Source organism: Acipenser ruthenus, chromosome 25, assembly GCF_902713425.1.
Source record: "Acipenser ruthenus chromosome 25, fAciRut3.2 maternal haplotype, whole genome shotgun sequence".
NCBI classification, from domain to species: Eukaryota; Metazoa; Chordata; class Actinopteri; order Acipenseriformes; family Acipenseridae; genus Acipenser; species Acipenser ruthenus.
The window spans coordinates 24,214,355-24,241,066 of NC_081213.1; the positions used below are offsets into that span (position 1 = coordinate 24,214,355).

Below are 26,712 nucleotides of genomic sequence, written 5' to 3' on the forward strand. Positions count from 1 at the left end.
TTCCACTGTATTTAATGTATTATGCATTGTTTTTTTTACAGTATATCATGTATTATGCATTTTCTCTGTATTTAAAGTATTATGGATTTTTTTGTTGTTACTCCATCTTGTAAAAGTGCTTTGTGATGGTGGTCCACTATGAAAGGCGCTATATAAAATAAAGACTGATTGATTGATTATGTTACAGGGCTGAGGCTGGGAGCAAACCGCAAGCAAGCGTCTTAACCACAATGCAAAAGAGCCGGGCTCGTCTGCATTTGTGGTTTTTAGAGCTTTTAACCTCATCTCACCGACAGGGGACAGGACAGAATCCGTGACGGCAGTGTATCACACAACATATACATTTGTCAAATTTGTACTAAATCTATTGGGGCCTGATGCATTCCACTTACAGTTATGTTTCTGCTGCAGGCGAACGAGATCAGTGAACCATACAGCGTTCTCAGGGATTTCTGATTTGGCAGATCAGCTGCCACGATCTAAAACATAAAGCAATGAAATAAACAAGTCAGCACACAAACACACAATCCTTTGTTGAAATGAAAACAGAAAAGCAGGTCTAATGATTGTAGTCTGTGTTCTCAGTGCTGCTGCCCTTACCTTGTTATCCCTTATGATGTGAGCTTTGATATACGCTGCCAGTTTATCTCTGTGATCTTCACTGTACAGCCATTTCTTTCTTTCATCAGGGAGAGAATTAAAAACCTTGTCAGTAGGCCACAGCATTGTGAAAGGGTGGTGGAGACTATTCTGCACCATCGACAGCAAGCCTGCATCCTAAAAAGCAAAAAAAGCAAAGTATTCCTTTTTTTATGTATCTTATACAAGGCAACAACGCATGCATATTTGAAACTTCACCATATCTTTCAATCATGCATTCTGATTTACAGGATAAGCCTTGATACATTTCTTAGAACAGGTATGCGGATGGCTAAAACCCCAGATAAGGTCATTATCCCATCCTCATGTCTTGGTAAAGAGACACGGCATAGTCAGTAGTACTTGGCTTTCCACTATATACCATATGTAATCGTCTATCCAAGCATTAGCAGTGGTGTAGTCAAGCCGGAACTTTCATAATAGGCAAGCTAAGTCACATGACTCACATCTCCCGCACAACTGAGTCAGCAGTCCTCTTGATGAAATAAAATGAGTATTAGAAAGCCAAGGACATACAGACATGCCAAGTAAAGCCTTCTGACAAGATGGAGAAATACGTGTAGAAATTAGATTAATGCATTACCTATTATATGTGTTACTTGAAGTTCAATATAGAAATACAATGTCAATTCGTATAATTCTAGCTTAAGGAAAATCTATATTTTAGTGGTGTTCCAGGAACCTTGAGATTTAGGATAACAGCACTGAGCATTAGTCATTAATGTAACCAAAACAGGATTAAAAAGAAAACAAGCATTACCTGCAGCAGCTTGCTGAATATAGTATATCCGTGAGACTCTGCTGTTTCAGTAACATTTTTCTGAAATGATACATCACAATATGATTTACACTTGACACGCGAAAATAAAAAAACTTTACCCAGTTTTCAATGCATAATTCACTTACATGGGAATGGTAACATACCTTAGGTTGATGTAAGTCACTTTTGTTCTGCAGATCACTGGGGACTAAAACCTTGTCAATAAAATGAATAACCCCATTGGAGGTCACAAAGTCACTGCTGACAATTTTCACTTCTTTGTTTAGGTAAACGGTGTCCTACATAAAATTAAAGAAGAAAAAAAAAAAACACATTGACATACACGTTCGTGGTCAGCTCTGTTTTTATACTCATAAACACCAGTCATCAGCTTCAACTGTGAAATACATTAAGGCTTATACTTAAGGACCTGTGTCCAGTTGCCGAAGACATTCAGTAAAATAAAGTCCTAAAGAATAAATTCAGTGTAGGTCATTTTGGACCATCCCTGACATTTCTTTTTCCATGGTCTAGAGAATATAAGAATAGAAAAGGCCTTTTTTGAAGGTTTAACCCCCCCCCCCCCCCTCTCCCCCCTCTCTCTCTCTCTCTCTCTCTCTCTCTCTCTCTCTCTCTCTCTCTCTCTCTCTCTCTCTCTCTCTCTCTCTCTCTCTCTCTCTCTCTCTAACAGGTGTCCTGGATGGTTTAATGATACTGCCACCAGGACAGTAGGGCAGGTTCATCATAATATAAAAACTGATGACATGTACCTCGTCCACCGATATCTGCAGGGATCTTCCAGACAGAGTGACCAGTGTGCTGAGGGACTGAATATCAGAGAGCAGCAGCGTCTGGCAGCCGACAACGTGATAGCGTACCATGTGACCAGTCAGACTCTTGTTCTTCCACTCCTCTATCTGCTCAAAGAGGTATCAGCTGTTGAAATTAATCCTTCAGCCACTGAAGCTAAATGAGCACGTGGTTTCAATTAAAACAGTCGATGACAAAGTCTATAAGTAACTAAATAAGCAGACCAACGTTTTGGCTAGCCATCTTCAGTGTACTAATGTGGTACACTGAAGAAGGCACCAGCTGAATTGTTGTTCTGCTTGGCTTAGTTTTACATAAGGTACTTTTCATTACTGTATTACCCTCTGCTCTTTTCCTACACTTAACAATGATTAGCTTGTGTGATGATCAGCATGTTGCAGTAAACGCTTAAATATATATATTTTTCCTTTACTAATCTCCCTTTCAGGGTTCCACAACTCCCAGTAATAATGTTGGGATGATGTTCCTGAAGAGAAACACAAGGCGACTCTAGATCCATAAGGATACCAAGATGTTAAAAAAAGAAATACATGACATCATACAAGATGGTCAGCTGTAATGCGTTGTGGAAAACTAGCATTTAATCCCAACACGCTGTCCTAATCTGTACATCTCCCACTGTCGATGTGGTAGGATTTGTTTTACTTTAATTTTACATCAGGATTCACGAAACCAAATGAACAGAACAGGAACCGCTCCCAACTAAATGAAAGGTATTACCGTGTCATTACTAATGTAATCCTGATGGGGAACAAAGACAGTGAAAGGCCCGTCTCCATTTAACTCCTTCAACATGTGCGTCTGTAAGTGAACAAAAGGATACACAATTATTGGCTTTCCCTGATGAAAAATCCTATATATATATATATATATATATATATATATATATATATATATATATATATATATATATATATGATTTATTCAATTTCTGAAGGATTCTTTGTCATGTGGGATTGTGTTAAATAGGTGCTGTGTGGTGTTCTCGGCTCAGTAGCTATTAAGACGAAAGGCCCAAGCAAAAAACAGTCATGAAAGCTATATTTTTGTTGTGTGTCAAACCACAAATGCTATTCCCAATGAATAGTACAACATGCTTCATCAGCTGCCCTTCTCTGTCACAAAGTTGAACAAAAAGTATAACAGCAACAACCACAAAGCACCGAATACAACTGTTCTGCCTTTCAGGATATACACACTGTATATAGCTTCTCTGTAGGTGTCACATACCTGTGCCTTTTTATTAAACCATGAAGCCGCTGGTTCTCGGTCTAGTTCCTAGGAAATTAAAACTGTGTTAGGATCAAGCCATGAGGCCTTAGTTAACAATACTTTTCATTGCTTTTAAGTTATGGAAATGGATATCAATACAAGCTGATCAATAAGCACAACTCTGCCACCCCACCACACACCCCCCCCCTCACCCCCGCCCGAGAGCTTGTTCAAGAAACACCTACCCGATGTAACCTTCCTCTGCATGTCAGACCATCTCCAACATAGCTAAACCTACAGGAGCAATTGCGGGACCCTGGCTCGGTGTATCTACACCAGGCAAAATCACTGCAGCCTCCATTGTTCTGCAACACATGAAGAATAGCAGGTAAATCAATTGGGCATAAACAGTCATCAGAAAGAATATTCTTACTAACACTGGCTGTGTTTCCTGTACTTCATCCAAGCTTAGCATTTTAACAAATCAAATTAGCAATGCGGTACAGGTTTTATCGTTTCCAAATGCCTATTTTGTTGCATCAATATATGAAGGATTACAGATATACTGTAGCTGACACTGACTCCATTTGTAATGTAAATGATTCTGTAAAAATATATAAGAATATCTGATAAAATTTGAAAAAAACATGCAGCATTATTATTTCAAACAGCATCAATTAATGTTAAATGCTAAAAGTTTGTAGTTTACACAAATGCATTCTTATCATGCAATTTACCCACTAATTTATTTTTTCAAAAGTTATGACTTTAATGAAATAGTACTGTGTATCATTTGACAAATACTTGATTAATGACTTATGGAATACAAAAGAAGCATACCGTTTTGCAAGGATTGATCGGCAAACACATTTTACCATCCCCACTGTAGCCTGGGAGACAGTTGCAACCAACCTGTAAAAAAAGAAAGAAGAAAAAATGGCAGCCAGCAGCAAGGATTTTGGAATAATTGTCCCTGTAGAGAAAGAGATGATCTGGGCTCTGTCTATCTTCATTGAAGTATAATGATGAGATGAGGGATATCTGATAGCTGGTGTAGAGGTGAAAGGACAGTGAAGCAGAGACCTGATTCTCGGGTATTTTACATTGTCACTGTTACGTGTTACTGAGAGGGGAATGTTATGAAGGAGGTCAGGTGGTGATGGTCCTTTGCTTTAAAGTTGACACCAACTGCTTAGTGCTTTTAATCAGTATGAGTGAATTACGCAGCAAGCATTCCTCAGCTGAAATAATGAGAAAACAAATAAACTCTTACTAAATTAGGCCCTGTTTTGATGCATTCAGCTAGACGATGACACCCTCCGTGGTCTATTAGACAGCCGTCTTTCTCTGTAAAGTGGAACATAACATAACATTTTCAATGCTTTATTAAACTGCAAAAATCAGCATGCAATACAAAAAAGGCACTTTATGCATTGGTACCGATTTCAGGGATGACTGAGTGTTAAGTCCTCGTTACTCTGGTCCAACAAATAAGCTCAATACAAGGCTTTTTATACCAAACCTGTGGTCACATCATTCTTTAACAATTATTTATTGTGTAACCATTTTCCAATAGCCCCTCTTGGTCCTTCTAATACACATACAGTTCATTTTATAATGTTCCTCCATTCCAGCTCTGGTACCCTCTTCGACCTTCTAATAACAATTCATGCATTTGACACACATGCCCTGCTAATAAGATATATCACTACCAAAGATTACAACACACAGACATCCTCCGTGTATCATATCCAAATGGAACGAATGCTTCAAAATAAGCTGCTGTATTTGAATGCATTAGCACTTACCTATACACACCACCCCGTCACCAAAGTAGCCTTCAGTACATGTGCAGCTCCTCTCCCCAGGGGAGATCTTAGTGCAGTTTGCATGCTCTGAGCATCCCCCATTACCACTATCACATGGATTAATCTCTGCAAATAACACCCACAGAACAGGTTACTATGCTTTGTCAATTTAAAACAAAGTGATTATATTGCATTGCATTTTATATATACTGTCACCTGCAGACATTTTAATGAAGTGCACAGCCTCCTCCTGGTTCTCCATTATTGTTGGTAATTAATAATAAACCCTATAAACATCCAGAGAAGTTATGTGTCCCTGGACCTGGTAGAATGGCATGGTAGCACGTGGTTGTTTAAAGTGACGACCTATTATTTTAAAGCAGATCTGGGTCAGTGGAGACTGTGTCAATATGTCTGAAAAGGGTGCAGGAGATTTTTCATAGAACCGAAAGAACAAGCGGACCTGAGCAGAAGCTTCCATTCCCAGCGTATCCAGCAGAGCAAGAGCAGGTCGGGAGCGACCCAGGGAGGCCCGTTAAGCAGCTGCAAAACATTACCAGGTTAATTAATATTACAGGAAGAATTATACTTCATTACTACAGTAAATACAAAACCACAGCAGGAGGCTTCCAAATCCTGCACCCCTGAACCACAATCCCAAGAGACTGTAATCACCATTGCTTTAGGAAAATGGTTTGTAGGAAAAGAGATTTTTTCCTGCCCTCTTGCCTTCACCCACTAATCAAGCAACTACACATGGTATATATGCCAAGTAAACCTTTTCATACTTCTTTTTGGCATTAAGCATGGGCACTTACTTGGCGTTAGGGTCACATGTGTCATTGCATGGGTCAGCAACAATTTCTGAAAAAAAGATAATAATAATAATAATAATAATAATAATAATAATAATAATAATAATAATAATAATAATAATTGCTCAAAATAACTCTTTACCATTAACGTGCAACCATCTTTTTTGTTAAATTTTTTTCTGAAATAATGTAATGGATTGATAACAAAAAAACATTTAGTTACATTGGTCATTAGCCTGTATAATGCAGACAAAACCTGTACAGTAGTTCTACTTTCTTTCAGCGATTTCAGTACCTCTTAATTGGAAAACAGAGCAAGAATACCATTTGTAAGCAATGAAGTTAGTTGTTACTTACCTACGGAGCAGTTTGCTCCTTTCCACCCTTTGTAGCAGACACACTTCCCATCGCCTCCTATTCCATCGAGACATTTCCCATGGATGCATGTACATTCTAAGCATAAACAGATGAGTCACACTTTAATTCCCTGCAGGACATCGTCAGAACAATACAAACACAGACAAAGGCGTGAACATGCACTGTGCCATGTTTACCGGTATTACAGCATATCTTAGACGCATTAACGCAAAGCTGAAAACAACCATTTCGTGATCTCAACAAGTTTAGACTGAGAATAAAAGTGCCAAAATCCATGGCATGTTCTTATTCTCAACCACTTTTACAACACGTCAAGGGAAAGTGTGTGCTGCATGTGTGCTGTGATCACCTGATTCACAGCTGGTCCCATGTCGTCCAGGCTCACAATCTTCACAGGCGGTGCCGTGGAACCCTTCTTTGCACAGGCAATCCCCTGAGCCCAGAACACCATCCTGACAGATGCCGTTGTTGGAACACCAGTTCCCTGGCTTTCCCGGGCACTTAAAGCAATTTAGTCCAAAATAGCCTGGACAGCAATTATGGTCCTTTTAAACACAAGAGCAATACAAATACTAATTAATATTAAGTGGCATCAAAATCCTACAGCACCTCCACAGTTTGTTTTCAAAACACACTTTCCCTTGTTAAGCATAACGAAACGTTGGGGAAGTTGGCTCTTTTGAGAAAAAACAACTTTTTTGTGTGAACCTTTTCAAACCTTTCTAAAAGAAATACACACACAAAATGACACTTTTTTAAATTTAAATGATTAAAAAATTATTTGTTTCGGACAAAAGCCTTTCTTCAGCTATGCAGAAAGACAAGTAAAGACAATGCAGTGAACTGCAGTTGTACCTCCTTTCAAACACACACGCACACGCACACGCACATGAATACACACACACGCACACACACACACATTCCAAATACAGTAGAACACAGCACGATTATTGGCACCCACTTACCTCGGTGACAGTCAAACACTGGTAGGAACAACCATCCACTTTTTTATTCTTTTTTCTGTATTTGCAGTTCGACTTCAGAGCTGCCATATCTGCTACATGAGTAAGCTTCACATGAAAAGCAAAACATTAGAATTCGTTTTGTCAACCAGTAACCTGTGGATCTTTTTTTTTTTTTGTCAGAAGTAACTCAATGCTAGTATAACTAAAAATACATACAATACAGTATCTATTTTACAATTCTTAAAAAATCTCATTAGATCAAAAACAACTTACTGGGATTGCTCTCTTAGGACACCTGTAGTTTCCATCACAACGTCCACAGAACCCCTTATATAAAGAGACATGAGTTACAACACAGTATCAGGAAGGTATTGGGCACAAAGTCACACTCTCACAATACAACTGCATGTAAAAAAAAAAAAAAAGCTCATATTGAGAAAATAGTCAATACATTCAATTGTTACATATATTTTTAGTTTGAGTAGTATTTACAAAGTTGCTTTAGGACAAACGACATTAAATTGTAGGAACCTTATTACCGCGTTTACCTTTGTTAGAATGGTTACGTTTTTGTCACATCGGTTCTTATGAATGTGTAAAAGCTGAGAAATGCCCATCAACATCCCATTTCTAGTACTATAAAATACCCCGTTCAGTGGCACTTCATTGGCATAGGTCTAGAAAACAAGACAAAGACAGACAAACATATACATTTCTTTTTTGTTTGTCTTGCTTAAGATGGTATTCAGCCAAGATTAAATAGTACTCTACCAAGTCAGACCTGGAGATAAAGCCCTCATAAACAAGAAGCTCTTTGAGTGAAGGAGCTTGTGGGTTCTGAACCTGGCTGAAAACAGTACCTACAGTGCTCTACACTATCTGCCTCCCTTCACTCTCAGGTTGATAGTCCGGATCCTCTCAGTTTGTGCCACATCTTACCTGGTTTTCATTGTTATTGTGAAACATTATTTGATAAGAGGATCCCAACATAGTACTTTTGTGAATCCCATTCCTCAGATTCCCAGGCAGCAGTCTTTCTTCCACTATGATGTGATACCTTACAGAGTCTTCATCCTGTCAATGTAGAGGAAGGGCCAGAGAACAGGGTTAAAAGATAATGAGATGTTGTGTTATTGATAGCCAGCTGAAAAAAAAAATATCTTGATAATCCCTACCTTAATAACATACCTGTATGTCTGTGTAGATAAATAAATACATATTTTATTTTAATTACTGATCCACAATTAATCAAGAAACATGCATATCTGAATCTCTAATATGTAAAGCTAAACAAAAGTATGACTGAACATTGATTTTAGTGACATGGTGTTGCATGCCACATATATCAAAATCAATGTCATAAATTAAAACAGATTTCAATTAAATACAACAGACATTTATCATGAACCTCCAGTATTGCAAAGTTTGAAAAGTTTAAAAGTGAATTTCAACTGAAAGTAATAAATGAAATAATCGAAATAAATAAAAACAATATCACAATAACCACGTTGTTCTAAAACTGAACAGCATCTGGTAATAAAATAAAAGCAAATGAGAATAGAAGCAGAATACATTCAAACCTGGGGACGGTGAAGGGGGCAATTACATTGTAAATTCTGTGATATCGTCTGCTAACACACGGTTATAAAATAAATTCATACCAGCTCTTCTGATCCTGTTGCATTGAGATGATCCTCTATTGCTTTATTGAAAGGAATAAGAATGGTGTACTTTTCTGATGAGTCCATTTTCTCTGTCAGGTTGTAATGCTAAAAGGGAGACAAGCGAAACAGATTAGGTTTTAGGCGGCTTTGAGAAAGCATGCACTAAATACACAAAATAAGGAAAGACAAAAATAGCATTAAACATTGCTAATTATTGTATTATGTGTTTCTGTGCGGGTGTACATATCACTGGAAACTGGAGGGCAAAGGATTTTTGGAGAAAAAAATATTAATTAACACACAAGTTATATTATAGGAATACAGAATACTGGGATGGAAGTAAGACTCGTATTACATAGCCATTTCCACCCATTCCAGGTTTTAATACGTGCTTGATTAGCCCCAGTGTATAGGTAACAAGCTATGCAATGGGAGTCTTATTTCCATTCCTGTAATAAGTATGGTGTGTTAAGGATGCAATCTCCTGCAGTGCTATAACCTTACCAGTAAAGCCTTCTTGAACAAGCTGAAGGAGGTGGTTTGATTCAGGACTTGCATTAGACCTGGGGGTGGTGGGGGAATATCTGCCAGTGAGGGTATTAAAACCTACAGAGGAAGACGTATTTACAAGCGTTGAATATCACTGCACACCGAATCACTGAATCACAATCTATTTTTAAAGATGTACAGAGGTGTTGAATTTTACCTGGTCAATGACGTTAATGAAACCATTCACTGCAGGAATGTCAGAAATGAGGATGCTGGCGTTCTGTATCATCACAGTCTGTGAAAAGAAGCACAATGTTATGAAAACTAGGTCTGCTTAGAACAAAGGGAAGCAATAGTTCTGAACTTGAACTGCAGTGGTCTCTCTGCAGCCTGGTAATCTCCCTCAATAACTCAATTGCAGTACCTGATAAAATCCTGCAGATACTGTGTGTGGTTTCTGTGCATGCGTGTCTTTGTGTGCGATTAAAAAGCATGTCACAATCAAAGTGTACAGCTTAACATGCAAGCATACAACACTCTTCTCCTACCCCACTGGTGTCCTTTACTTCCCACTTTGTGCGTGGGTTCAGTGTGGACAGCTCCACATCTCCTCGCTGTTTTAGATCATCAATGGTAAATGCGCCTTCCAGAAAGTGCACTCTGACAAGACAGCAAAACAAGAGCTGAACACCATAGGCAGCAACACGCAGCGCTTCACATTGCTATAGTAAAAAATGGTTTTGCTTAAAACAACCTGCCTATACAACAAACAGCATAGGCATTGGTTAGCATAGAAGTCCCTGTCCAATGACAATTAAAGAGGGCCCTACATGAAGTAAGGCCACAGCTGGAATGTGGTATATCGACATGGGAAATCAGATAGAGCATGACTTTTGGTTCACCTACCGGACTAGAAATGGCAGCATGTAAGGCTTCATCCAGAATTCTCGAACCTCTTCTTTCAAACCCTTTATGGCATTTTCAGATGGCACCAGGACAGTTACATTGCCTTCTGGGTTAGACAATGAGGAACTCTGTATTGAGCAGAAAACCAAAAAAATGTTACCTCTCAAATGTATCTTCCCAACCTGCATTATCATGCTGCCTTAAATAATACGCCAGCCTGATTCAACAACAGTTTCTGACAAGATATAGAGTAGTTCAGATACAGCAATTACAATTTACACAAACGTGTCACATGGTTGTCCTTGATAAGCTTTACTATTAGTTTAGAGTTTTTTTTGGTATCTTACAATTTGCTGGGTCTAAATTCTAATTATTTTTTCTTTAGCATGGAAACGGTATCTTCTTGTAGAAAAATGTCTGCTCTTGATATAGCATAACATGCTCCCTCATTTTTTCCCTATCAACATGCACATTACAATCTAAAAAGTGAATGGTCTGCACACAGTACGTATATCACACGTGCAATGTACCAAATTATCGAATCATCACCATTATCAATTAAGAATCTATTTCAGAACCCATGAGACAGCATACCTTGATCCACTGATAAAAACTGAAGAAGTTGGAATTGCTTGCCAGTTCCTAAACGGCACAGCAACAATACATTAGGGAACATGCGTAATAAGCAGGCACATACAAGTTAGAAATGCAGTTATTTAAATTCAGTTCTTTAAAACAGACAAATCAGCTCATTCTTAGTGATGGCCTGGTGGAAGCAGCACTTGTATTATCAATATCAATCACTGATTAATAAAACAGCAAACTGTAATTAATAATCAAAATATCAATCACTGATCAATGAAACAGCAAACTGTAATTAATAATCAAAATATCAATCACTGATCAATGAAACAGCAAACTGTAATTAATAATCAAAATATCAAACACTGATCAATAAAACAGCAAACTGTAATTAATAATCAAAATATCAATCACTGATCAATAAAACAGCAAACTGTAATTAATAATCAAAATATCAATCACTGATCAATAAAACAGCAAACTATAATTATTAATCAGAAGCATTTACTCCGTTTAGCAGCATGTTTTTTTTTTTTAAAATTAAGTAATCAGTTAAAACAACATGATTGAAAAAGAGATTTAAAAATAAGATCTACTGTTAAAATGTTTCCGTAGCATATAGCTCCATCCCCTCCATAACCCTCAGGGCAAAGACACTCTCGTTCACCATCTCCAAGAGGCTTGCACTTAGCCTGCCGTGGGGAGAAAACAATTATTAGGATTATTTTTAATGTATACTTGCTATGCAGTAATGTATATTTTGTAGGCTGAAGGAAAACTTAAGAACATAAGAACATTTACGAACGAGAGGAGACCATTCAGCCCATGAAAGCTTGTCCGGTTCCTAGGCAACATGACTAGGTAGCCCATCCCATACCCCTACCACTTAAGAACTATACCACAGATATAAAACAAGCTGGGCAACAGCACAGAAAAATAAATGAACCAACCAAGGAATGACAGCCTCCATTGCTTTGCAAACAGGGGTTTATTATGTCACAGTTATAACCATCTCCCATATAGTTCTTCTTACACACACACTCGCTCTGAAAAGAAAAGAAAAAAAAAGGAATTGAATCAACTACTAGGGACATTTATTCCCCACACAACAGTCAAGAAAGTTCCCATGAATATTAATCTTTATTAAGTAATCAAAACATATTTAATTAAACATATAAAAACACATACAGAATGCAACTCAGGTCTCTTCTAAGTTAATTAGCAGCGTGAAATGTTCCCCTTTAAAAACACTGGAGTTTGAAGTAAAACATTGGAGTTTTTGCTTCAAAAATCTGCTCTTCCATATTACTGATGGTGTGGTAAGGCAGCAATTAGCACAAAAATTATGTTTTTATTATTACAGAAATGTACAGGTACCTGTCCAGGACCCTGAGTTATACAGTCTGCATTGTAATGGCAGCCTCCTCTGTTATTAAGTAAACAGTTGTCAATCTCCACACAGGCTTGCCCATCCCCTGCCCAGCCTTCATTACAAATGCAGGTGGCATTGCCTGGGCTTGTGTAGATGCACCTTGCCTTCAGAAACAGGTAAAAAGACATTACAAATAAAATAAACAACAATAACTTTTCATTTCCACTTACACCTGCATGGGAGACTTCTAAACCTTTGAAAGCTAGTGTTTGCATATCATAATTAATCTAATAAACATTATCCACTCGTCATATCTACTGGAATGAATGAAATCACACACCACTACAGAAACGGACACACAGTGGACATTTACTGCAGACAACAATAAAATACATAATGTTGTACTTAGATCTGACCACTAGGTGGACACTACTGTTAGGTGAATACTTTTGAATAATAAAAAGATTGCACAGCACAACATTACATGCATACACAGATGAATGCTGACGTAAATGTGACAATATTGGAAACGAGCCTCATGCCAAGAAAGTAGATGCTCACATTTGCAGAACAGCCACCTCGGTCAGCCTTCTGACAGGGGTTCATTTCCTGACATGAAAAGCCATCTCCTTCATACCCATTCCGGCAAACACACCTTCAAGACACAAAAAAAGTATGTTTAAAAACACGAATCCAACACACACACACACACACACACACACACACACACACACTTATGGTGGTATTAAATAGAAAAATAATATATTTAAACAGACTTTGCAACTAAAAGTCTTTGTCAATATATTTTGTAGACATTATAATTGAGTATTACATACCTACATGAAGAAGAGGAAATGCATTACCTTGTATCGTCACTGTAATCACAGACAGCGTTTATATGGCAATACTGAGACAAGCCAGACGGGCCACAAGGCTTTGTTACTCTGTCGCACAATTCTCCTGTGTAACCTTCTGCACAGGAATTGATCCTGCACACCCCTTTGCTTCCAGGCCTGTTATCACAAACACCATGCAAGCACTTGCAATCTGAAATGCGAGTAAATAATCACTGACATCATCAAGACATCAGAAGCACAGTGAGCCACATCTTCAGATACAACCTTCCCACCAAGTCTGAGTACCGCCCTGTAAAACCTCCGCCAACACTACCTGAAGTGACAACAACTCGATTGAGGAGCTACAGATTTCAATTCCCCCTTGCCCCCCCCCCTCACCCTCTCTTCCTATTATGTAAAAAAGGCAACTTGAAGTTATGCGAGGAATCTTTTTTTTCTTTTTAATACATTACCTACCTTCATCACACATTTCACCATGTTTGTTTGGGTTGGAACAAATGTGACAGGCAATGCCTTGAAAATCTGGAAGACAGCTGCAGGTGCCATTGCCTTGAATCCCATCATTGCACTACAACGTAGAGGAAACAGTTTAAACTGACAAATCAGACGACCATCAAACACACAGAATTTGTACGTGTGCAGAATATGCCTGTTACTTAACTGTTCCATGTTGGTAACACGGATTTTGAAATCCGCCCAGGCAAGCTTTGCAGTCAGGGCCAAAAAAGCCCTTACAGCAATCAGGTCTCTGGGGACAAAAAAAAAAAAAAAGATATTTGATATATTATCTCAGAGGAAATCTTTGTTATATTACTTTCTATTCTTTTTTAAATATAGTTCCCCCCCTCACACTCACACACACAAAAATAAAACCTGCTGCTGAAATTCATTTAATTTGGATTTGTTTTGTTTTTCTCCAAAACTATTTACGTGTCAGGAGTTATGGGTCTCTCAATTATAAATATTAATACTTACCACAACAGTCTTGTTGCAGTATTTGGCACAACCCCTCCTGTTAGTGATTATGTTCATAACAGAGGAGATATATTCACAGCCCTTGTGAAACTTGTCCTGTGAGTAAAAAAACATACTTTATTCACAAGCACGTGGGACACTAACCCCATCTCTGAAGCTGAGGAAACATGAAGCCACTTGGAACTTGGTTTCAGGAGACTAGGTTTCAAGCCACTGCAAGGCACATCAGGGAGACATGGGGTTTGATACAGCAAAGTTGCCTCAAACTAGGTCTCCTGGAACCAGGTTTCAAGAAAATGTTCCTGAAAAAGTGTACTTGTGTTCCCTCAGCTTAAGAGAAGCTGCCTGCCTGCCTGCCAGCCTGCCAGAAGGGTTGAGGACAGACCTTTCGGATGGAAAATGGTCAGCTGCCTCCTGGACGTGTGAGCCATGCAATCAGCAACTTTTTTAACTGTGTTGCCTAATGTTAACTAAATATTCTTTATTATGCCTGGTTGTGCATCTGTTCAGCCTACAGTATAAAGCTTAGAAACAAGTGCTTTCTGACATATTATAAAGGTGCTTTTGTTTGTTTTTGGTTTTTTTTTACAGAAAATAAGGTTTTTAGTAAATATTAATGGAATTGTGTTTTTATTCTGTTGATATAATTCAATGGAATTTATAATTTTTTTTAAAATTCTTTACAAAAATATTAAACAAAAATATGACACAAGCCAATGTGACATATGTGCGGCCTTATTTTGCAAAGTTATGCAGTAAAACAACATGCAACAAGCTCACTGAGCTTCAAATTCTCATCTTTGATGTGGTTGTGATGCGTGCTTTTCATAGCTTTCTTCACATGCGGCCTGAGTTTGGCTGAAGGTTAAAGCTCCTCTGATTTGATTAAAAACACACTGGAGAAAGAAACGTGATGTCTCCCCTGCTATTACGTGTTCCACGAAACGCATACTTGACTAATTGCTGCATTAAAATTTCTTGTCAATATTTTACATCCTGTAAGAATTATTTAAAGCAAGGTTTACCAGCTCTGTGCTTCCTAAAGGACAGCTCGTGGTGTCCAATTTACTGCAATCCACACACTGACCCTGTGAAAAAAACAAAACTCATTAAAACAGAAACTCTCAGATTAAGTGTACAAAAAACTAAAACAAAAAGGGTATTCTAGAAGTAGACAGCAGTGACACAAACATAAGGACACATCATGTCTCCTCAATACCACCTTAGAAGCCTAAAACCCAGAGAAGTTGTCCACAGCTCCCTTCCTTCAAGCGGGAAATGGGGTGTGCATTGTCACTTAATAGGGGTGATGGGTACCACTAAACAGCACCTGATGTTAAAAGGCTCTGGCTGTGCAAGAAATTACTGAAAAAATAGATAGGAACCATGGTGCTGATTCAGGTATCCTGTAGGCTTGTGTACGCTCGTTGTACTGGAAAGAAGAGTCTGGAAATTCTAAAACAATACTTTTGTATTCATATTCTACAACATAAAATCAATTGGAAAAAAAATATTCCATAGTTTCTGAGGTTTCAGAACTCTGGACAGAGCATTTGTGGGATTAAGTGCCCTTGATTTTGTTGGCATATAGGACCCATGCCTGGCTAGGATAATAATTGGTACTCGTTTAGAGCGATAATCCAGTTACAACAGGTCAAAGTGTTATTTTAAAAGTACTTTTACTGCCACTTTAAATTAGATATCGCTAACATGGTTTTGGCACTGTGGTGCATCATAGAGAAAATATCTTACCATTACGATGTTATACTCGGTCACATCACATCTGTGGGGCAGGATTGGGACAATTGAAGGAGGAATTAAAATTTCATCTATGACGTGAATGATTCCATTTGATGCAACAATATCCTGCTGATTTAAAACCACTGCTTTGCCACCCAATACAATTCTGCCCTGTTCAGAAGCAAAGTATAACACAACAAGGCATTAAGACCGTTACTTCTAACACAGAATTGTCTTTTTATATCCCAAATGATTGAGAAGACTTTTTTTTTAAATAGATCAAGAAACTATGACCTTAGTGTTGTTTCAGTTTCCATTAATTATTTAGTTCTTTCCATTATTTTTTTTTCCACCCCACCAGGCATAAGGAAATCATGTGAATGTTCCTGTGCAAGGAAAACATGCTTCTCCAACAAATTACTGTAGCAGTTTTGTACCAACTACTGTATGCTGAAAGACAACACAACCAAAATGAAGAACTTACATCACTGGTAACGTTAACAGTAATTATTTGATTTGCCTTGGTGAGGATCTGGGGCATGGCAGCCAGCCTGTCTACAGTAACCTACAAAAAGAAACACAATTACAGATCAGCATGTCATTATAGCAGGGAATCAAACGGAAGTTGCTAATAACAGGATTTGAAAGAGGCTGTAAACCACAACCCCCTCGAGCAGCAGCAAATAACAGGGCTAGTTCCCAAATTCCCATAATAATTCTGTACCTGTATTTAAATCAAAAGGTATGAAAATATCACTCCTTAAAGCTCAGATCAGCAAATCCTGTCAACATAAACATCATGGGAAAATACAGAAAACATATCTGTGCTTGCTGAATAATAGAGAGGTTTAACAAAGAAGAAAGAGAAGTAAAAAAGATATGCACAGAAAATGTAATAGAGTATCCATGAAGTGTAAAATATACTACGGATATTCTGAAATGCAAGCGATCATTAAATAAAAATGCTAATAAGTCTTAACCCTTGATTCCAAATGATGAAAAAGATCAGATGAAATTGTTCTGAAGGCGTTTCAATGAAGTTTAACCTAGAGGATAGAAGTGTTAATGCAAAATACATTGTTTTAAATTCTTTGTTCAGGAACAAGGCTGGACCTTTAATATAAAACAATGTTCTGATAGTGTTCTTTAGGTAGTTTTGCAATGCGAATACTGTTTTTAAAAAAAATGATGCTGTCAGTTTACGAAGCTGGGGATCAAAGGGTTAATCCATTACCGAGGCTGATGTATAAATGTGATGTTTCACAAGCTCTTGAAGTTTTTTCTTTCCCTGAAAGACCAAACAAAAAAAGAATGCTTATAAAAACTGTACAATTATATTCCATTCATTTTCAAAAAGCAGTGAAAATAGATAACAGAACTGATTGTTGTGGCGTGAACCTTTTCTTACAGAATTTCAAGTCTTTATTAAAAAAAAAGGTTAAAAAATGTGCTTTGGCAATGTAGTTTTAAAAATGATTATTTGCTACCATTGCAGCTCTCCTGTATGTGTGTAAGTGGGGTATGAGAGCAGAGATCATACTTACATCTGTAAGTAGATATATGATAGTGCCATCTCTGTGCTGATCCACTGCCTCGTTGGTTGGTACAAATACTGTGAAAGGACCAGGGCCTTCCAATATTGGAGACATTTCACAGTTCTATAAAACATTAAGCACACACATCAGCAAGGACTCCTGTTTGTTACTAATGCCTTGCTATTGTTATAGAGAAACCCTCTGAAAAGAGATTAGTTATACAGTGTCCATACATAACCTTCAATTCATGTTTTTTTTTTAAAGAATTAATTGTACAGTCTTGTAGCACCACAGTGTTTACAATACCACAACTCCATCATAATATCAACAATAAAAATGATGCATACCTCTAACAGTGTTTGATATCTACTGAACTTATGTTGGTTTGCTATGATTTCTTCAATTGTTTTCTTTGAATCCTATAAAAAAAATAAAACAAAACGTTTTTGATTTGTATTTTCAATTCAATTGTGAATATCCCAGCAATCCCAGCAGGTGAAAGAGGTCTCTGTTCTTGCCCAATGCAAGCGCTTGAACGTCGAGCCACTACTTTCTGTTGTCCCACAGAAACACCCCCTTAGCAAAACGTAGATGAGCACTGCATCTGTAAATAAGACACTCCCCTGATCAAAACCACAATGAATGTGTCTAAATTATCAAACCTGTTACCCACACGCTGCACAGAATCATGCTCCATCAACGTGCTCAATAGTTATCACATGCTAAGGAAAGTGTTACAGGTGGAAGAATGAAAAATGTGAAGTAGTGGGGGGGTGGAATGTGACTTGACAATGAGGAATTGTTAGCTGTCTGTTGTTACCTGCTCATTTTCTGCATGCTCTGGACTGATGTTGGTTACTGGCTGGTTGATAATGTGAATGATCCCATTGGCTGCGGCGAGGTCACTCTGCAGTATACGGTACGTTTTATTTTGATCTCTTTGGAAGCTAAAGCTCTGGCCCAACACAGGAAATAACAATACAAAGAAAGTAGTTAGAAAATAAATCTTTCACTAATAACAATTCACAAAAGGACTGATGACTTAAAGCTCAACTAAAATCTGGTATATTTTTGCATACTGTACTATTAATGTTAATGCTGCTTTTGGACCTGTTAGAAACATTATACAGGGACACAACAGAAAGCTAATTTTTAATTTGTAGTAATGATAGGCCACGAAGCTCAGATTACTTGGACAGGCAGCCCAACACACTGTAGGGTTATACCAAGTTAAACCAAAAGAAAGTGATGAGGAAACACGGGTACATATCGGTTTGTTGTAACTACCTTGTCTGCCATGAAATGAACTGGCTCCCCTCCCAGTGTCCAGAACACCTTGTCTTGTAAATCACTGAACATGTGCAGGCCAATAATCATGTGCAATTTGCATAAGTACTTTTCTGACATCCCCTTAGAAATGAGCCAAAGGACAGGAGACAAAAAAACCAAACGTTTAAATATTTCCTTCCTCATGAAACTACATACATATTCTAGATTTACTATGGATGCTTTTACAAGGTAAATAAAAACCAAAAACACTGTGCTGTGTTGAGTTTTACAGTAGACAAAGATATAGCTGCTCCACTATTAGCTGCAGTTCAAATCTAGACAGAATCCTAATGCTTAGTATTGCTGTTTTTATTTGACACATACTTACAGTTACTGTGAACGTTGAGGCTGGAACAAATACTGTAAATAGTCTTTTGCTCAAGGCAAGTTCACATCCCTTTTCTGCAATAAAATATGCAAAGAAAACCATTCATGAAACATTCATATTAGATCCTACACATTTTTATTTTGTACCCCTAACTGTAACAAAACAAGGAATGAATTTCAAGCTTTAAGTAAGCCAGTTGTGTCCTTGTTTTAGTCACTCAGCAATCAGTTACTGTTCTAGCATGTTTAAGAATATTAAGAAGACAGTGACATACCGAACATATTAATCGCACTGGTAAGTTTTCCTTTATGTCTTGACTCTGTGTTCAGCTCCAAAATCCTTTCTATGATGTTTCCATAGCAAAACGTACCATCAGAAATCTGTCCCTTCTTGCAAACACAGCTTAAAACAAAAGAAACACCCAAAACTGAATATATTGTAAAAGTACATGTTCATATCGTATTACCTGCCAGCTAACAAGTTAAAAAAAATGTTTTAAAAAAGTTACTGATAGATACTTTTTGGCAATTACATTACACACTGTGTTTAACCCTTTCCCTTCTGAATTTTACAGAAACAATTATACTGTTTCCAAAATGTGTTGCGTCTAAAACACCTCGCCTGTAACCCACAGCATTCTTACCTCGCCGTCCCATCCAGTCCCGTTACACATTTTGCACTTTTGTCGCAGCTGTCTTTCTTGCACACATCTTTTAATGTACAGCCAGCTGAGGGATTGGCTCCTTCCATCCCACTCTTACACACACACAATGTCTTTGAAATAAAATGACAAACGTGCTGAAGTGAATTAGTATTTCAAAAATCATTTCAAGAGATGCAGCTTTCAAAATAAAACGTCCTCTTTCTAACAAAGTAGGGTACAAATACAGATTTGAAAGTTTTATCTGGTCTTTTGAGACCTATGCTAAACAAGAATAAATTACTACGCTTATGCATAATATAAGCCTGTTTATTTCCATAAAACATAATGGATAGGGATATATACCTTTCCTACGCTTTTGTATACACAGTTTGTTGAGTTTGTAGGACAGCCTCCATTGTCAATCAAGCATGGGTTTACTGGAACACACACTTTCCCATCTCCTTGGTAGGCTTCTTTACATCTGCAATCATATTTCCTTTGTCCATGGTTTACACAGTCAGCATTGTGATCACAGACGTTCTGGGCACAAGGATCTTGAGCTAAAAGCAAATGATTTATTAGTGTAGATAATAAATACAAACTGAAGACTAATACAAATGAACACTGTTATTGAACTACACAAAATACCCATTAACATGCAACAAATTTCACTACTAACTAATTCTTTAATCCTATAAATACAGTATCAGCATTATCCACTGGTCCACCTTGTCTTTTGGTTATTTTCTTGTTTTTGTATGCTGCAGTTCCGGATATACTGCACAGTACAACTGCACAGTTCTACCTGCTCTCTGATCACTTCCTGTACAGAAGGTGACATCACCACATATCGGCTAGACTACTGAAGTATTGCACAGGAAGTGATTATGTACCAGGAAGCAACGTCGCTGTCCTTGAAATACATATCCCAAAAAAAAAAACAACCAAGAAAGAACCAAAGAATCTCCTACACAAGAAAAGAGGGATGTGTTCTAATGCTGCAACACTAATATGAGATTAGAACATTAGAATGTATTTCCTGTGCGATTTCCAATTTATCTTCACCCTCAGAGAGTAGAAATTGTGCCTTCAGCAAAAAATAAAGTATTAAATACATTCTTTGTGGGAGTTTCTGATATAAAAAAACAGCCTGACCTGTCTTCTTCACTGGTATCAATGGGTGAGGCAGTAACAACCAGCAGCATCCTGTCTTTCATGCAGCTGATAAAATACTTAATTTACAAGTTCATCGCCAAGCAGGTTTTTATATTTTGTACAGTATTAAGCACAGCAGAACTATATAAACACACAACCAACAACTATTTCAACAAGCAGGATAAAAAGAATAAGGACAAAGAATACAAATAATGAAGAGAATTAAACTTCTGCAGGCCTAGTTACCGTACTACCACTTTTTTATTTATTTTTACTGTATAGTTGAGTGATGCGGTGCTTTTAGAAAATGTCTTACGCAGGCATTGCTGTCCAGTTTTCTGGAAGCCAGGCATGCAGCCACAGACAGCAGTCCCTCCAGCACCTTCATTGCAAACAGAATTCTCCCCACAGTCCATACCATGACACAGCTGAGATTCTGCAGTAAGAAAAGACAATACGGTGCATACGCATAAATTGCTCACAACACATACCACATTTTATTCTATATCGCTGTACATTTATTATATCACATGGTTAAGGGCTGGGGCCATACCGTTTAAAGTCATGTATTGCTTGCACAGTATGCAAATTAACTTCAAAAGTCCTGAATGCCCATAGTAATCCCCAATTACCTTGGTCACACCTTACTCCAGTGTATCCTGTCTCACAAATGCAGCTTCCATTTCCTCCAATGCCAGAGCTGCATATTCCATGAACACAGTCACACTCTGCAATAGAGGGAACAAACAGAGGACACAGCTACTTTCAATTAACATGAAAGTCACAGGACACCACTAAGTAATTTCAGTCGTCACCCTAAAGTAACTGGCAACTTCCTCCCAGAACTAAACAGATAGGAAGCAGACAGGTCTGCTCAATGTTTGTATTTTTAAATGTTAAATTTTAAAAAAAATAATTGAAGTACCTGACCTATATACTGTAGCTTCTTTCATAATTTCATATTTTATTCATAATATGATAGATATTGGGGGAAAATGTCTACATATTCCCAAAAGTGAAAATAACTTTTATACAGTGGCAACAGCAAGGTACTTTCTAACAAAGCCAAACACAGACTCATTATGCTACACACGTATAAAAACAAAATATAAATATGCTGAAAAGCCTGCTTACCTAATTGACAGTCTGGCCCATATACATTTTCATCTTTACACTCCTGACATGCAAAGCCACTAAACCCAGCCTAAGGTGCAAAAAACAACCGGGAAAATATGTTATGGGCATTTTATTATAGAAACAGAAATGAACACATTTTTCATTTTTAGAACACTGAATACAAGATGGTGTTCAAGTTAACAAAATTCCATCTTAAATTATGACAGCTATAACAAGTATGATAATTACCTCACAAATGCAAGTTCCATTCCCAGTCACTCCGTCCATGCAGGTACCTTTCCAATTGCAGGGCTTGCCAGACTTGCTGGGACAAGCTGATAATGCAGAGTTACAGTTACAGACACAGATACACATGCCTTCCTATCATATCAATGTTAAACACAAGTAAAAAAAAAAAAAATAATAATACTCACGCATGCAGTCAGGTCCCCAGAACCCAGGGCAGCACTTGTGTTCGGTGACATCTTTTTCACAGGTATGACTGCAACCGGACAGGGTCAGGGTTTCTTCTCCCAGGTCTACAAGGTAACTTAAACATGATGACATGCTCAGGTTATAATCAGGGCAATTCCTGGTTTTCTATTCCAAATCCTTTTTAAAATCGATTCTGAATTCCAATTGCTTTGATATTTTAGAGACATAATAATTGTTTTGATTGTTCAACTGCTTTCCATTTGCAGCCAATTTAATTGACTAACAATTTGTTGCCATTGTTAGAAGCTCGTTTTTAACAGAATACAGTTAATTGCAATTTTAATCAATGGTGTGTTGGAATTCATTAAAAGGGAATGGGAATTTGGAATTGGGAATTGATTTGAAAAAGGAACCGGAATTGAAAAACAGGAATCGATCCCAACCCTGGTTAGAAATTAATTCCAAACATAAATGCATGATGATAAATGAAAAAGAAAATGAAATGAAAAATGAATGAATGTCTATCATCAGCAACCGTGCAAATACGTCCCCTTAGATGTCCGTTTACCTGCAGCCTTTGACTCCAGTGATCTGGGTGGTCCTTCTGGAACCTGGAGGACACCATACTCTAGGAACAGCCGCGCAAGAGGTGCACACCGTGCTGAACTGGAGAGTATTGCGTGCATCACATCGACTGTCCTGTGCCTGGAGAAACAGCTTGGTCTGGGTTACTCAATCACAGTGCATCACTTCACTTCATGCACCATCCAAACCCATTTCAATAACTAAGAAGACATACTAAATACAAAACCATGAAACTTGTTTCAGCACCAGATCGAATCACAACAAGTCATAGTGCTTTTTCGAATGTTAAAATAGCATATTAAACAGCTACTTTGGTGCATGTAATCTGTGTGTAGTGCACCATTTGACCGTAACTTCGATAGGTAGTATTGGGTTTACGTTGTGCTGAAATGATTAAACCTGGTCAGATACTGCAGGTATCGGTTTGCTCCTGTGTTGAGTGAATCTTGCAGAGCCAAGCTGTATGTACAGCAGTGTTCAGTGTATCATTTTGAAAGTCTTACATTTGCTTGTATTAGAGGGTCTCTGAAGGAAGTCAAACACAAACACGGCTGTCTGTGACCGTTATCTACTGTTATGAAACATGTTGGGAGCTGTCTGTCTGACTCACTCCTCTATAACTTTAAACACTCACTCAATCCAGTCCAGTTGTTAATTCTTTGTTAAAAAAAAAACTGTTTATTTTTTTAAGAAATATTTTTATGCTGAATAGTGGTATTTAAAATTAATTAGCATTGACTTTTTTAATTGTATTACAACATTTCATTTTTATAGCACTTATAAGATGTCTTCATCTGCATACATCTGAAGAGTACTCCAATATAATATGCAAGTGTTGAGACGACAGTAATCTACTGTATACAACTTTCAATCCTAACATTACTGGGGGCTGTTGTCCACCATATTATACTTCATTAATAAGACATTGTTTACTGAAATGAATCCCCTTTGTTCTTTGCTAAACAGCTGCAGATTAGGAAGTGAACGTTTGCTCAGAAACAGGCACAACTCAGAAAACACACCCAATACCACATTTCCTTTCTATATTGTTGGAAAAAAAAAAGTTAGAAATTGTTGCTCATCTTACCGTTTTCTTCTGTGCCTCAGCTGAGAGCATTAAACATATAACCAAAAGGAAAAACATCTTGAAACTGATCAGGCCCCCCGCCACCCCCATCTAAAACCTGCAGGAAAAAAAAAAACTTCTCAAGATAAGCCTGTATGGCTCAGTCTGAAATCCTCAGGGACACAATCAAATATTTGCATACAGAAAGACTCCCCAGTGAAAGAAAAAATACTTCAGATTTCACAAACAACCTTCATAGAAAGGATCTGATTTACATTTAATAGAAGACAAAGGGAAACAAAAACTGAACAAAAAACAAGAAAAAAACTACGGATTTCCTTTCCTATATCAGCTCGGAGCACTGGAAGGAAACCCTTTCTAGCCAGCTGATTGGATGGCAAGATCCTGCACCTTTAAAGAAGAAAGAGACTATTACTAACTAATTAACAATGCCACCTTTTTAGATCTGATGTTATATAATAGTTTGTCTTAATGAACTTGGTCTGCTTTTGTGAAAAACAAAACAGCTGTCATTCCAATCACAACATAGTTCATTCGCACGCTGCACCACCTAAAATAAAACCACATTTTTGGGGAACAGCGGCACAAAACAGTACTTAAATGTGTTTAGCATGACAATTTCTCATTTCAAATCCTGAGAAGCAGATTCTAAAATGTAGCCTTCAACGGTGCAACCAATCATGGGTGGAGAATAAAAACAAAAGAAAACAATATCACAACATGGTATATGTAAGAAGTGTGTGTAGCAAATTTCAATTGAAAGTTTCAACATGGAGGAGCAGTTTCCAACACATAGCCTTTAACTGGTCAGGCAATCAGGTCTGAGCCCTTTATAAAAAGTCAACACCGCCTAGATCGCAGTGTAATGCCTTCCATTGATATGAGTGTGACATTCAGACAAAACTGGCAGACAGGTGCCTCCAGTATATCTTTGTGAGCAAGAATATATGTCCTGCAGTCGTAATATCAGCATTCCTTAATGTGACTTTATTAATGCTTTCCAAAAAATGCATTAAAAGTTGGACATTTTCAATGTAGAAGATTTTAATTATAATGCAAATCTTAATGGGAAGCATGGTTTATACAAAATTATACCACTCAAATTATTTTCTTGATTACTAATATATATACACACACACACACACACATCAAGAATGCAGAAGAAAACAGACCAGAAAATAAAGACCCTTACAAACCTACATGAGTGGGGAAAGAAATCCCTTTCAAAACTGATTGTTAAGGTTTTCATTTTATGGTATAGCAAGTGTAGGCTCTGGGATAACAACACAGAGAAATGCAATTAAGTGTTTTCAGACTGCTTTGTAGAGTTACGGCTTCATAGCAGATAGTCAACATTTTTTCAACTGGGTGCTGACTGTTCTTGCCAAAAGAGTTCAGTGTTCCATCGCCTTAAAGTTACATACGGAATTCGACGGCTGGAATGTTTTTTAAACAAAAGAAAAAATGTCCCATCATCAGTTCTTGAACACAAGCTGCTGATGCCTATTTCCTCCTATTGAATTTGCATGCAATGTATTGTTTCCAGTCAAGTGTGAGAGAAATATATCTGTCAGATAAAAAAGTGAGACTGGTAGGGTTGCCAAGTATCTATTTTGCTGCTTCTGCAAGTTCTCAAATTAGTCCACAACCGGATGTAAATGATCAGGTTTGGTAAAGCAACGCAAACTACATGTTTATTGTCACAGTTTAGCTTTTACACTGGAATGCAGTATACTTTAAATAAAAAGGAGGAACTGCTAAGGTCTTAAACCCCTTACAGTAAACTGTGTGCAACTCACCGTTTCTGCAACCTCAGTTTCCTTATTCTAGTGTATCTGAAATTGCCAAGATAGTGATTTTTCATCCAATATTCTTTTGAATAAAAAGGGAACAAAAATGGAACAGGAGTTTATTTTTATTTTGCAAGACTATTGGTGTGTCGGTGGACAGAATGCTGTGTCACCTTCATACAGCTCAGTGAAATCAGAAAGCTTCATTTCAGTTTTGACAATTACTGACACAAAAGTCTTGTCTTGACAATCTGGGACTCCAGGAGGGTATTCTTGGGGAGGTATAAGGGTTAAGGTGAAGTTAACTTTGTTAAGCTAAAAGGCTCTAAACCATGTACTAGAGAAGTGTCTCTCCTGCAAATACAGATGTGTTTGTTGATAAATGTAATAAAGACAAAAATAAAATACCTCTATTTATATTTTTAGAGAGCTAGATATGTGCTATATTGCAACCAGGACTGAAAACGTAACACCCTGTTTGTATCATAGGAACCTATATAAACTAGTTTAATATTCCTAAACTGATGGGTTAACGCATACTGTATATTTTTTTATGTTTCGGCATGAATATCATTTCTCTTCTGGCAAGATGTTAAACACACATGCACGCTATTCTTCTTTTTCATCGTATCACTGCCTCTTCCAGCATTCACAGTGCCTGGTGGACTTCAGACCTACAGGGTTATTCAGTGCTC

The 26,712-nt window shown here is 37.6% G+C and overlaps 1 protein-coding gene across 2 annotated transcripts in view; it reads right to left on the bottom strand.

Moving 5' to 3' along the window:
- The window catches only part of LOC117971373 (stabilin-1-like), a 31,571-nt gene extending 7,083 nt beyond the window's left edge, over positions 1 to 24,488 (bottom strand). Inside the window, exons 1-52 of one of the 2 annotated variants that reach the window (XR_009308847.1) lie at positions 24,228 to 24,488; positions 23,124 to 23,260; positions 22,555 to 22,670; positions 22,370 to 22,455; positions 22,139 to 22,208; positions 21,637 to 21,732; positions 21,321 to 21,440; positions 20,213 to 20,409; positions 19,850 to 19,980; positions 19,481 to 19,608; positions 19,207 to 19,280; positions 18,837 to 18,959; positions 18,370 to 18,504; positions 17,897 to 17,968; positions 17,559 to 17,672; positions 17,249 to 17,302; positions 16,499 to 16,579; positions 16,027 to 16,185; positions 15,300 to 15,362; positions 14,275 to 14,370; positions 13,961 to 14,047; positions 13,756 to 13,867; positions 13,306 to 13,489; positions 13,004 to 13,097; positions 12,448 to 12,606; positions 12,021 to 12,116; positions 11,667 to 11,762; positions 11,083 to 11,130; positions 10,489 to 10,616; positions 10,131 to 10,242; positions 9,800 to 9,877; positions 9,598 to 9,699; positions 9,091 to 9,198; positions 8,369 to 8,503; positions 7,978 to 8,106; positions 7,703 to 7,756; positions 7,430 to 7,534; positions 6,814 to 7,009; positions 6,444 to 6,539; positions 6,090 to 6,135; positions 5,735 to 5,814; positions 5,272 to 5,397; positions 4,737 to 4,810; positions 4,304 to 4,375; positions 3,709 to 3,828; positions 3,482 to 3,529; positions 2,972 to 3,052; positions 2,191 to 2,337; positions 1,585 to 1,719; positions 1,421 to 1,480; positions 601 to 777; positions 393 to 479 (exon numbers count right to left, since the gene is read on the bottom strand). Coding sequence is in view for 1 of the 2 variants with exons in the window: in XM_058999913.1 (XP_058855896.1) it covers positions 393 to 479; positions 601 to 777; positions 1,421 to 1,480; positions 1,585 to 1,719; positions 2,191 to 2,337; positions 2,972 to 3,052; positions 3,482 to 3,529; positions 3,709 to 3,828; positions 4,304 to 4,375; positions 4,737 to 4,810; positions 5,272 to 5,397; positions 5,735 to 5,814; positions 6,090 to 6,135; positions 6,444 to 6,539; positions 6,814 to 7,009; positions 7,430 to 7,534; positions 7,703 to 7,756; positions 7,978 to 8,106; positions 8,369 to 8,503; positions 9,091 to 9,198; positions 9,598 to 9,699; positions 9,800 to 9,877; positions 10,131 to 10,242; positions 10,489 to 10,616; positions 11,083 to 11,130; positions 11,667 to 11,762; positions 12,021 to 12,116; positions 12,448 to 12,606; positions 13,004 to 13,097; positions 13,306 to 13,489; positions 13,756 to 13,867; positions 13,961 to 14,047; positions 14,275 to 14,370; positions 15,300 to 15,362; positions 16,027 to 16,185; positions 16,499 to 16,579; positions 17,249 to 17,302; positions 17,559 to 17,672; positions 17,897 to 17,968; positions 18,370 to 18,504; positions 18,837 to 18,959; positions 19,207 to 19,280; positions 19,481 to 19,608; positions 19,850 to 19,980; positions 20,213 to 20,409; positions 21,321 to 21,440; positions 21,637 to 21,732; positions 22,139 to 22,208; positions 22,370 to 22,455; positions 22,555 to 22,670; positions 23,124 to 23,260; positions 24,228 to 24,317 (5,514 nt within the window). In the remaining variant the exon portion in view is untranslated. The remainder of the gene's footprint in view (positions 1 to 392; positions 480 to 600; positions 778 to 1,420; positions 1,481 to 1,584; positions 1,720 to 2,190; positions 2,338 to 2,971; positions 3,053 to 3,481; positions 3,530 to 3,708; positions 3,829 to 4,303; positions 4,376 to 4,736; positions 4,811 to 5,271; positions 5,398 to 5,734; positions 5,815 to 6,089; positions 6,136 to 6,443; positions 6,540 to 6,813; positions 7,010 to 7,429; positions 7,535 to 7,702; positions 7,757 to 7,977; positions 8,107 to 8,368; positions 8,504 to 9,090; positions 9,199 to 9,597; positions 9,700 to 9,799; positions 9,878 to 10,130; positions 10,243 to 10,488; positions 10,617 to 11,082; positions 11,131 to 11,666; positions 11,763 to 12,020; positions 12,117 to 12,447; positions 12,607 to 13,003; positions 13,098 to 13,305; positions 13,490 to 13,755; positions 13,868 to 13,960; positions 14,048 to 14,274; positions 14,371 to 15,299; positions 15,363 to 16,026; positions 16,186 to 16,498; positions 16,580 to 17,248; positions 17,303 to 17,558; positions 17,673 to 17,896; positions 17,969 to 18,369; positions 18,505 to 18,836; positions 18,960 to 19,206; positions 19,281 to 19,480; positions 19,609 to 19,849; positions 19,981 to 20,212; positions 20,410 to 21,320; positions 21,441 to 21,636; positions 21,733 to 22,138; positions 22,209 to 22,369; positions 22,456 to 22,554; positions 22,671 to 23,123; positions 23,261 to 24,227) is intronic. The other variant, XM_058999913.1, reaches the window with a different exon arrangement.
- Between the last annotated feature and the right edge of the window lie 2,224 nt (positions 24,489 to 26,712).